This window comes from Heterodontus francisci, chromosome 14, assembly GCF_036365525.1.
Source record: "Heterodontus francisci isolate sHetFra1 chromosome 14, sHetFra1.hap1, whole genome shotgun sequence".
In the NCBI taxonomy this organism is placed as follows: domain Eukaryota; kingdom Metazoa; phylum Chordata; class Chondrichthyes; order Heterodontiformes; family Heterodontidae; genus Heterodontus; species Heterodontus francisci.
In genome coordinates, this window is record NC_090384.1 from 97,096,592 (window position 1) to 97,108,766 (window position 12,175).

The 12,175-nt window shown below is 40.7% G+C and overlaps 1 protein-coding gene across 5 annotated transcripts in view; it reads right to left on the reverse strand.

The window, feature by feature from the left end:
* LOC137377168 (chromatin remodeling regulator CECR2-like) overlaps nucleotides 1-12,175 on the reverse strand; it is an 80,267-nt gene that overhangs the window by 22,711 nt on the left and 45,381 nt on the right. For 3 of the 5 annotated variants that reach the window (XM_068046581.1, XM_068046585.1, XM_068046584.1), the window contains 7 exons: nucleotides 11,101-11,201; nucleotides 9,258-9,439; nucleotides 7,765-7,854; nucleotides 7,038-7,188; nucleotides 1,513-1,645; nucleotides 731-771; nucleotides 134-225 (listed from right to left, as the gene is read on the reverse strand). In XM_068046581.1, the coding sequence (XP_067902682.1) occupies nucleotides 134-225; nucleotides 731-771; nucleotides 1,513-1,645; nucleotides 7,038-7,188; nucleotides 7,765-7,854; nucleotides 9,258-9,439; nucleotides 11,101-11,201 (790 nt within the window). The remainder of the gene's footprint in view (nucleotides 1-133; nucleotides 226-730; nucleotides 772-1,512; nucleotides 1,646-7,037; nucleotides 7,189-7,764; nucleotides 7,855-9,257; nucleotides 9,440-11,100; nucleotides 11,202-12,175) is intronic. The other 2 variants (XM_068046583.1, XM_068046582.1) reach the window with 2 other exon arrangements.

A 12,175-nucleotide genomic window follows, 5' to 3' on the forward strand; every position in this document is an offset into this window, starting at 1 on the left:
ACACCTGATGCTCTAGGCAGCGCTAGATGCATACGCTAACGAGTTATACTCCAAACAACATTACACTTATGGAACAGTAAACAAAGCTAAGCTCACTGCCGCTAAAAATAAATGCTCTTTTAATCTGATATACCTCAATGATTTTATGGTAATCTGGTGCATAGGATTCATCTACTGGTTCATTGAAGGGCCAGGAATCCTTGTGAACTTTGACAGTATCCAGCACTGCAAGCAACAACAAAATGTCCATTAGTTTCAAGCAAACATATGAATTGCAAAATGAAGTGAAAGCATATCAAGCACAGCATTGTACCCAACACAATGGAAGTTGGCTACATATCCATTCAAGCATGAACATAGAAACAGGCCATTTGGCCCAACTGGTCCACATTGCTGTTCATGCTCCACATAAGCCTCCTCCCATCTGTCTTCATCAAATCCTATCAGCATATCCTCCTATTCCTTTCCCCTTCATGCATTTATCTAGCTTCCCCTTAAATGTATCTATCACTTCCAGAAAAAGCCCAATACAAATGTCAGTCAAAACTAGGATTCAAACAAGGACTAACTGAAGTCGAAGGCTCTGCCAACAGTAAGGTTAACTTTCACAATATAAATATGAGCTGTTCAAATAGATAACAGTAAAAATCTGGTTACTGTGGAATCTTGAACAAATATCATTAAGTCAACAGATATTATAGAAATATCAGTATTTATAAAACATACCAACCTTTATACATAGAAACATACTCTTCATCATCTGTATAATGTCTGAAAATAAACAAAAGTCTGTATTGTCATAAACTAAGAGAAAAATTATGGTATTATGAAAATTAGACATTTTTAAATCAAAGTACTGCATTATTCATTAAAAAGAAACAAATATACTACATTTCTCCTCCCCTTTGCCCAACTTCCCAAGTGATAGGGAAGGCAAGTGATTGCGTGGTAGACTATCGCCTTGCAACTCGGATACCATGGGAGCATCCAAGCATTCCCACCTTCGGTGGGGACATCACCCACAGGTGACAGAGATCAGAGGCTCACCATGTGGGAAAATCACAAGGAAATATTTATATCCTACTCATTTTCACGGTTCCCCCAAATTACTTCCCTTCTCTCTTGAAAGTGTCAACTCCCTTTAGGATATCATTCCACAGGTATTAGCAGCCTGCCAGTATCTTGCATCCAGGTGACTATTTTCACATAGGAGCCAGTGAGTGAGTGTTGGTAGTCTATTCATCCAGACATCGTAACTGTGTGCAATCCTCTCCTCACCCATTGGGCTAGATAGCAATCAGCTGCAGGAACCCCAAATGACTTTTCCCGCCCATACCCCACAGGGGCTGAAACCAACTGTAGCTTTTGGCTGAGATAAGCAAACTCAGCACACTCCAGGGATGGAACCAAACCTCTTCCTGGACTACATCAGTCAGTATCATAATAGGATTACATTTACCCACTAAGCCACCAAGGAGCTCTTGGAGGAAACAAAAAACTCAAACATCTTACACTTCAGGTCTTTTCTTATCGGGTTCCTCATGTTTTGCCGGAGAATGTGCTGTTGGATTATACTTTCTCTTCAGGGCACATTTCATATAGGACATTTGTTTCTCTTCTCGTAGTTGACAACGCCTTGCTCGTTCTGTTTTCGGGAGGGAGAGAAAGTATACTTGCTGATGATAACTGCTATTTGAATACCATGCAACAACAACTTTCATTTATATAGCACCTTTAATGTAGTCCCAAGGCACTTCACAGAAGCATTATTTGTCCTGGAGCCACAAGGAAATATTAAGACAGGTGACTCAAAGCTTGGCAAAAGAGGTAGATTTTAAGCAGCACCTTAAAGAGGTCTGGGAAGGAATTCCAGAGCTTAAAGCCTGGGTGGCTGATGGTAAAGCCTGGCTTGTGTATAAAATTAAAACCCGGTGCGACCACAGCCAACCCGAGCCAGGGTCCTTTAATTTTTTTCCACACCCAACGCAACCCGACACGAATATCGTTCATCCATTCCAGCAGATGGAGTTGGGGGGAACCATGGGTAAGCCTGATCCCATGACTTCCCGGAAGCAGTACTGTTCAGCCGACCCGAGCCTGAATGCTGGACTCGGAATATAGACCCAGCCTGTACCCGACACATCTAGCCGGGTTTGGATCGGGTAGCCAGGCTTTAGCTGAAGGCATGGGTACCAATGATGGAAGATGAAAATGGGGGTTCTCGGAGGGTTGTAGGGCTGGAGGAGGTTACAGAGATTGTGAGAAGTGAGGTCATGGAGGGATCTGAAAACAAGGATAAGAATTCTAGAAAGAGACAGACAGACACACTTGCATTTATATAGCATCTTTCACAATTTCAGTACGTCCCAAAGCACTTTATAGCCAATGAAATAATCACTGTTGTAATGTAGGAAACACAGGAGTCACTTTGTGCACAGCAAGGTCCCAGAAACTGCAATGTGAGAATAACCAAATTAACTATTTTATTTGGATGACGTTGATGAGAATGATGAATGGACTCTGTAATGTGCTCCATGTCAAGCAACACAAGCAATAGACGGCAACGGTTTTTAAGCTATGCCCCTCACAGCAAGAGTTCGACCATTAAAAAGTATTGCATCTTTGCCATAACAATGCAAGTTGAAACCGCTGACAATAAAATGATTAACTGGAGTATTTCAGTGTCATCAACAAGGACAAGCCAAGGTATAATGGAAAATAATGACGAGCATTTGGAAGTTCTCCCTCTGAAGTGGGAATTGTCATTTAAACTGTGGAGCACTTACACTAATGCGATTTAAGGGGAAAAAAAGTAACTACGGCACCAAATACATGGCTACTGCCTCCCACACACCCAATTCTCCCCAACTACAACTGAAGTGAGACGTACCTCATCTATAAGTAAATGAAAAATAGGCCTCCCCAATAGAAATACAAATAAAAGTCTTCTGACTGCTTCACACATAATGCCATCTAGACAGTTACAACCATAACAGCACATAGTCCACACTACAACATATATATAGCACCTTTAACATCATAAAACATCCCAAGGCACTTTATAGGGGCATTTATATTTATTTATTTAGAGATACAGCACTGAAACAGGCCCTTCGGCCCACCGAGTCTGTGCCGACCAACAACCACCCATTTATACTAACTCTACAGTAATCCCATATTCCCTACCTACAACTAGGGGCAATTTACAATGGCCAATTTACCTATCATCTGCAAGTCTTTGGCTGTGGGAGGAAACCGGAACACCCGGCTGTGGGAGGAAACCAGAGCACCCGGCGAAAACCTTTCATTTTGTTGTTTTAAAAAAAAGATGCAAATACTTTACAAGGGATCCAGCATGGCTTATCTGAAGATCAGTAAATTTCTTGAAATTGAAAATCTTTTGAAGAGATAACCTTGTTTACAGGCTGACTCAGTGAATGCTGTTTATCTAGATTTACGCAATAACAGCTCAACATCTCTGATGTTAGGAAAGACGTGAGGGCTTGGACAGAGTACAGAAAAGATCCACGAGAATGGTTCCAGGGATGAAGAACTTCAGTTATGAAGGTAGACTGGAGAAGTTAGGACTGTTTTCCTCGGAGAAGAGAAGGTTGAGAGGTGATTTGACAGAGGTATTCAAAATAATGAGGGGTCTGGACAGAGCAGACAGAGAGAAACTGTTCCCACCTTGTGAAAGGATCGAGAACGAGAGGGCACAGATTTAAAGTATTTGGTAAGAGAGGCAAAAGTGACATGAGGAAAAACTTTCGCACGCAGAGAGTGGTTAAGGTCTGGAATGCGCTGCCTGAGAGTGTAGTGGAGACAGGTTCAACTGAAGCATTCAAAAGGGAATTTGACAGTTATGTGAAAAAGAAGAACGTGCAGAGTTACGGGGAGAAGGCGGGGGAATGGAACTGAGTAAATTGCTCTTTTGGAGGTGCAGACATGATGGGCTGAATGGCCTCCTTCTGCACTGTACCATTTCTGTGATTCCGTGATGTGAATTGTTATGTGCACTCTGGATATTGTAGTTCCAGCAGGGTGAAAATGATAACTCCTGTGAAATGCACAACACAAGTGTGCACACCCAACGACACTACAAGGTAAATTTCTTAAAGATATTTCTGACATAAAATTGATTGAATGAGTGAAGTTAGTGATTTCCCCCCCCACCCCCCAAACAATGTACTTCTTTGTGTGTTAATAGTATAAAATGATTTTTTGAGCGACGTAGTGAAGGTGGAAAATGGGGACTAAAAAAAAGTATGAAGAAATGATTTGAGCAACTAGATCATTTTGTTTTGTGGTATGATGACTCCATATTGCTGTGTATTTTTTTTTACAACTAATTTAATTGGATGTTTTTTGTGGTGTTATCTAATTGCAGATTGCAAGTTTCCCACCCATCTAGGAAATCAAGTTGGGATCTAACTCTCAAACTGTTTCGCCTTTGGACAACTTTGCATTTGAGCCAATTGATACGCATAACTAACAGATAGCAGTTATTTGAGCCAATTAGAATTTTACAGTGCGATAATTAACAGTTATAAAATGCACGCTAGACTCCACATTTTAACCTATATGCTAATCAAAAAAAATTATGAAGGTTAACAAAAGCACTTGCATCTATTGAGAAAATTATTCATCATTAGGATGCAAGCACTACTGGCAAGGGTGCATTTATTGCCCATCCCTAGTTGACCTGAGAGAGTGGCGGGGGCAGGGGGGGGGGCCTACTTCTTGAACTGCTGCAATCAGTGTGGTGAAGATGGTGGAGCAGTGTGATAAAACTAAGTGGTTTGAGGGCAATTTAGAGGACAGTTAAGACTCAAACATGTTGGTATGGGACTGAAGTCACATATAGGCCAAATCGGATAAGGGCAGCAGGTATCCTTCCCTGAAAGACCAATAGTGAACCAGGTGGGATTGTACGACAAATCTGAAAGTTTCAGGGTCACTTTTACTGATACCAGTTTTTTAGTTCCAGATTTTTAAAACTGAACTCAAACTCTTAGTGGCAAATACTTGGTTAAAATTTTACTCATACAAGCTGCCTCAGTAGGTTTCGAGTCTTAATATCCTGGAACTGGTGTTATGTCTATGCTAGATGCCAGAGAATGACAAGCCATCCAAGCATCATGTGAATACATTTATGATAGTTCTATTTGCAGTTATGAGTGTCAGCCATGGTTCAGTTGGTAGCACTCTTGCCTCCGAGTCACAATGTTCCGGGTTCAAGTCCCATTCCAGGGCTTGAGCACAAAAAAAATCAAAGGCTAACGTATAGCTTGAGCACAAAAAAAAAAAATTCAAGGCTGACATTCTAGTGCAGTACTGAGGGAATGCTGAGGTGCCGTCTTTCGGATGAGACGCCAAACCAAGGCCCCATCTGCTTGCTCGGGTGGATGTAAAGGATCCCATGGCACTATTTTGAAGAAAAGCAGAGGAGTTAACCCCAGTGTCCTGACCAATATTTATCTCTCAAATAACATCATGAAATAACAGGTCATTACCACATTGCTGTCTGTGGGAGTTTGCTGTGTGCAAATTGGCTGCCACATTCCTACATTACAAGTGACTCCACTTCAAAAGTACTTCACTGGGTGTAAAGTGCTTTGGGATGTCCGGTGGTCATAAAGGCGCAATGTAAATGCCAAGTCTTTTTTATATATACTTAAATTTCCTTTAACCAGTCAAATTTTGAGCAGCATCTCTCAGCCCCTGTTGAGTGGAATCAGAGAGTTACAGATAAGCCAGAGACTGACGGCCAGCAATGTAAGGGCAATATTCAGGGACTGCTGCAAGGGCTGGTTTACAATGAAATTTAGCATGCATGATTATTCATTAGGTTCTATCTTTTGAGGAGGGATAATTAGACCTGCAAATTTAGTGTCCCCAAAGACACATTGTACAGCGAGCTCGCCACTGGTATCAGACCCACCGGCCGTCCATGTCTCCGTTATAAAGACGTCTGCAAACGCGACATGAAATCGTGTGACATTGATCACAAGTCGTGGGAGTCAGTTGCCAGCATTCGCCAGAGCTGGCGGGCAGCCATAAAGACAGGGCTAAATTGTGGCGAGTCGAAGAGACTTAGTAGTTGGCAGGAAAAAAGACAGAGGCGCAAGGGGAGAGCCAACTGTGCAACAGCCCCAACAAACAAATTTCTCTGCAGCACCTGTGGAAGAGCCTGTCACTCCAGAATTGGCCTTTATAGCCACTCCAGGCGCTGCTTCACAAACCACTGACCACCTCCAGGCGCGTATCCATTGTCTCTCGAGATAAGGAGGCCCAAAAGAAGAAAGGAAAAGAAGAAATTTAGTGTGTCATTACTATGCTAACTTGCCTATTTATTGTTTAATACATCTATTTGGCAGTTTACAAGCTACGTCATTGCTTCGGGAAATGTTTATTTAATACCTTCTGAAGTTCAGAAAAATCAAGTCAGGGTACGTGACATAATCAGTAGCTAAAATACAACAAGAGTCCTTTGTCAGGCCCCCTGGGATAATTACAAATTACCTAGATATGAGGAAGGGAAAGTCAGGTTGTATGGAACTCAACAAAGGGACGTGAGAAAAAGGTAACAGAAGTACCATCTGAATATACTGTAAACTGGCTGAACTTGGTATAGAAATGTGTTTTTTGTGTGAATCTATTCACTTGTTTTGTTAAGTCCAAAATGAGATAGTGAAATTATGTTAAAGAGTGCTTTTTAAAAAAATGTGCCTATATGCTGTATGCTTATGTATGTTGGAGCACAGTGATTTTTGTTCCCTTTTAAAAAATTTTTTAAATGTCTTTAATGCTGAATGGAGAAAATGGATCTGCTCTGGCCTACAAAGCAACATTCCAAATACAAATTTCTACCAGACTCTAGTGAAACAAATGACCACATGGAAATCATCTGGGTGTAAATGCTTAAATAAAAACAGAAAGTGCTGGAAAAACTCAGCAGGTCTGGCAGCATCTGTGGAGAGAGCAGCAGAGTTAACGTTTCAGGTCAGTGACTCTTCTTCAGAACTGTAAATGCTTACCTTGTCGCGCAAGAATTCTTGCTTCTTCCTCAATATGTTTAATTTCTTGTGGTGTATACAGCCTCTGTGCTGCAAGGTAGTACCCATCTTTCATTCTCTTTTCCCCCAGTCTACCAAACACAGTCTGCCTCTGCTTCAAAAGAGAAGAAAACTGGAAAATCAGAGAAGTCTTGGGTCAAAAACAAACAATATAGGACTGACTTAGAAAAACATCTATTAGTTGAGTTTCGGCACTAGGTTAGAATACCTTGAACTTGCAGAACACACAACCTTAATTACTTGCTTGCTTTTCTGAGGGAAGATAGGGCACTTCCTATGCTATCTCTCCTGCTAGCGCTTGCAATGTGCAACATTTGGAATATCTAGACATGGTAATTTTGATACTAGTACTAATACATGCCTGACATTCATACCATTTGAATATTATTCCCTAGGGTGGCACATGACCACGTACCTCCAAAAGGTTAAAGAGCAAGCAGATAGCATGCAGCAAGCTCCTGATCAAAACCAAGTCACTTTGGGAAGGGACATAAACACAAGCACAGGAAGCTGGTGGGTGGCTGTGAGAAGGGGGGAAAGCAAAACTGGGAAGCTGATTGTTCTGGGCCACCCTCACACATGCTCTTGCTGATAATTGCCTTGGTATAGGCATGGGTGTAGGTGGCTTGTCCACTTTCTTGACCATAGGTTTCAAAAAGATGGTGGGAATAAAATAAAGAGCACTTACCAGTTCTTCCTGCTGAGTACGTTTCACAAGAAGACGATCAGAGGCTCTGCGAGGAACAATTTCTGCATACTTCTTCTGTAACTGCCTCGCCTGCGAACAGAATAAAACTTAAGTCACTGAACCTCAAAATTGTTACAGCACAGAAGGAGGCCATTCGGCCCATTGTGTCTGTGCCGGCAAATGAGCACCCATTCCCCCACCTTCTCCCGTAACCCTGCACATTTTTCCTTTTCAGGCAATAGTCTAATTCCTTTTTGAATGCCTCGACTGAACCTGCCTGCTCTGCACTCTCAGGTGATGCATTCCAGACCTTAACCACTCGCTGCGTGAAAAAGTTTTTCCTCATGTCGCTTTGGCTTCTTTTGCCAATTACTTTAAATCTGTGCTCTCTCGTTCTCAATCTTTTCACGAGTGGGAATTGTTTCTCCCTACCTACTCTATCCAGGCCCCTCATGGTTTTGAATACCTCTATCAAATCACCTCTCACCCTCCTCTTTAAGGAAAACAGTGTTCAACAATATGATAACTGAAAAATTATTCCATAGTGGCATAAAATTAACTTAATCTCTCAACAGGGAGGGGCAGGGGAAAGAGTGGATCACTATCTGATTTTTTTTTTTACATAAAAACACTTGCAGATTAAAAAATCATACATCTGCATGCATTTGCTGTTGACTTTTTCTATTATGAATTCCTATGTTCATTTAGAATGGAGACTGCCTAATGTAGCCTGGTCATATTGTAAGTACACACCACCACCAGTGTTGTATCCCCCAGATTCTCGGTATGTACTGTAGAACCTCCTCTGCTCCAACTTAACCCTTCTGCTCACCAGTTTTTGCTGTTCAGCTATAAATATAAAATTAATACAAAATAAGAACAGAATGTATGGTTTTGAAATGGGAACGGAATTCACCTGCACACCCTGGGCCTGTTATTCCCCCCCTCCCCACCTTAGAATTCCACTTTGATCTCGACTCCCCATGTGCAGTGCCACGGGTGATTGACCAGTGGATAAAAATAGAAGCCTTTCATTAGCTTTTTTTGAAAAAAAAAGACCAAACTGAAACTAAGTCTTTTTTTTAAATACTAAATCCAAACCCTGATCGTGCAAGCTGGCTAGATGAACTAACTTCTGTTGAGTACAGAAAGATAAGCCTAGCAGCTATTCAAGTTACACGGATACAGTAAACTGACCAGGTTGCCTGGATTCTGCCATGTGATTTGTCACTATGTATAAAGTGCTTTTACGTTGGTCTTTGGCAGCTGGCACCTGTAATTCATGTTATGCAGCTGACGGCTACATCAAAACAAACCTACTAATTTTTTTTAGACACAGCATCAGAAAGGCCTTTTCTTTTTAAACTGGGACTTGCTGACTTGCCACTGATTGTCCTGGGCCACCTCACCACTCCCACCTGGGCTACTGTGAAATGAACTTCCTAACACAATAACAATTTACTGTTTGAAACAGGACCAAATTCATAACTGACCTTCTGCACGATCAGATTGCTGATTTCGGGAATGAAGTTCTCGGTCAAAATTTTGTATAGCTTCCGCTCTTTTGAACACTGGCTCTCTCCAAAACCATCTGCTAGACGCTGCCACTCTTCCAAAGTGCGACACACAAGAGACCAAGTACTCATTTCTTCTAGGTGCACCTTCACTGGAGAAACTAGTGCCAGAAATTAAACATAAAAGTAGGGAGTTAGCATCAGCTGCAGTTATGGCTATTATGAAATGTGATCAGGAACACAAATGACAGGACAAAATACATTCAAGATAGGCTAAGGCCTGAAGAACACCACCCAATCCAAAAAAGTAAAATGGTGACACACGGGTAATGACACAAACCACTCAAAACATATTGTAAAATGGAATAGTTTTCATTTAAAAAAAATCAAATCCATCATTTCATAGTTTCTGGATTTTACATTAGCCAGTTAGAATTCAACGCAAAGAAAGATCAGATTTAATCCCTTAATGTCCGTGGTTTAGAAACTCGCAAAACATTCTACTACAGATGAACAGAATCATGGAAAATCTGTGGAACTAAACTGCTGTTAAAGGTGCCACTTGTGTTACATTTCACATATCCTCAAAAGACCAGGGTAACTAATACTGGCCTGCACATCACTGTGTTAGAATGTTTTGATTGCTTTTAGAACAGGAAGCTTTACAGGTTGGTAGGCAGTAAAAGGCTACAACACAGGAGACTTCAGGGAGAGCAGTTCCCACCATGGCCTGCAGGACAGAACATGGAGTGGTCATCAGTTTAAGTAAGATGTCCCATTAAAGTGGGGTAATGTCAAATTTTTTGTTGTTTTACATCATTGCAAGTAGACCCGTTTTATTGATTGAATGAAGTGAATTTGATCATATCTGCTTCTGTGTACTTTCACCTTGTTGAAATAAAGCCCTTAATGATCCAAACGAAGTCTCATCTAATGGTAACTGAGTCCACCTTTGAAAAGACTGAAGAAATGCTGATTCAAAAGACATGAAGATATGGCCCAGACCACAAGTGGTTTCCATTGTAAAGCCCTGGTTCCCGCTATTATACAAGTAAATATGTGACAGTGTGAGTCAACTCCAATAAAGGTAGCAGTGGCACACAACAAAACCAATATAAAAGCTTTAGAATGACAGATACCATTGACAAGCATTTAAGTCACTGAGGTGACAAACATCTTTTTATTGGCACACAAATATTTGAAGGTCATGTGAACATTATGGAACTAAAAGTTTGATGAATCTTGGTCACTTATCTTTTGAAGTATTTTAAATTGAACATATTACTGTACAAATTTTTATGGAAGCTTAACCAGATTATTCTTCCCAGCAGACCCCTTTTCAAAAAGTAGCGAATTGCAAATAAGGCAAATAAATTGCTCCAAGTGTGATCAATGTCGGTTAGCTTGCGTCAGCAACACAGGATATTTTATTAGTGTGAATGGGATCCAAGGATGGTCACCACCTAATTTCAGGTGTTCAATATGTCAAGGCAGAAGACATCATGCAATGTTTGCTGAAAGCCTGCTGAAGGAAGTTACTGGTGTGACAAATTGGCGTTGATAGATAATGCTGCAACAATCTTCCCTCCTTATAAAGTGAGGTTATAAACTTTTGTGGCATTATGACTTAAATTCTACCTTCTACTTAGGAAGACTGAAATATGCTAATAGTATCAGTACTTGATGAAGTTGCAGTATGACATAACATCAGATGGTCTCAGCTCCAATTTTAATCTACATTTAATTCTCATTGAACACTATACAGCTGATCAGTTTCATAACCTTCAATTTGTCAATAAGTTATACCCTCGAGCGTTCTTACCATTATACCCTGCAGCCTCCGTTCCCTTCTGCACATTACTTTCTTCATCGGAGGTTTCATCAAGCATTCCACTTCCCTTTTCAACTCTCTCAAACTTATCACTGTTAAAATAGAATAACTGAACACTTAAAATCTGTAACCATTCATCAAAATGCATTTTTGAGTATGGTAACACCGACACAATTATTAAACCTATCAGTGAAATGCTCGTCATTTTACCTTCAACTTTCTGAGTGCACTTCTGTGCCATGCGTCAATTCCTTAGATAAAAGGACAAGATGACACAAGCTTGCATAGACCTCTGTCAATATTCTTTAGTTCCTTACTCTCGTTTAGGGAGACAGGGAGAAGGGAAAGATTTACTTCCCACAAGAGGCCATCATATGACAAAATTAAGTCAGTAATCCATTAATTACATGGGAGATCATGAGCCTGAAACACATCCTATACAGTACCTGGTAACGTTACGTAGCATACTCTGCAATCAAATAATCCAATATTTGAACAGTATGAAGAGAATATGGGCTAGATTTTCCATCATTGAATATGAAAGAAAGAAAACGTAGTAGCGTTATGCCAAAGTTAATTGGAGTGGGTTATGGGGATAGTGTGGTGAAAAGGCATTGAAGTGGATGATCAGCCATGATCGTATTGCATGGTGGAGCAGGTCCGACAGGCTGAATGGCCTTCTCCTGCTCCTATGTTCCTAAAGTAAGTTTTAAAAAGTTGTCATAATTATTTTCATTTGAATCAGCACTAGTCCCTTCAAGGTATGTTTCCAAATTAAATTTAAAAACGCACATCACATAAAATACACTTTAGTCGTTTGGTAGTACAGAACTTGAGTATTACTGAAAATAGAGACATGTTGTCGAAGCTTTTCGTCTTGTACTCATCAAAACAATCGCAAGAATAAACAATGCAAGGGAAAACAACAACTTATACTGCATGAGAAGAGAGTGCTGATTGGCTGGCAAGTGAACTCTGATTGGTAGAGTCGTTGCCATGGCGAATGCACCAGTATATGGTGACTGACAGTTAACTGCCAAGCTGTGTTTAAAATTTAAACCAGACA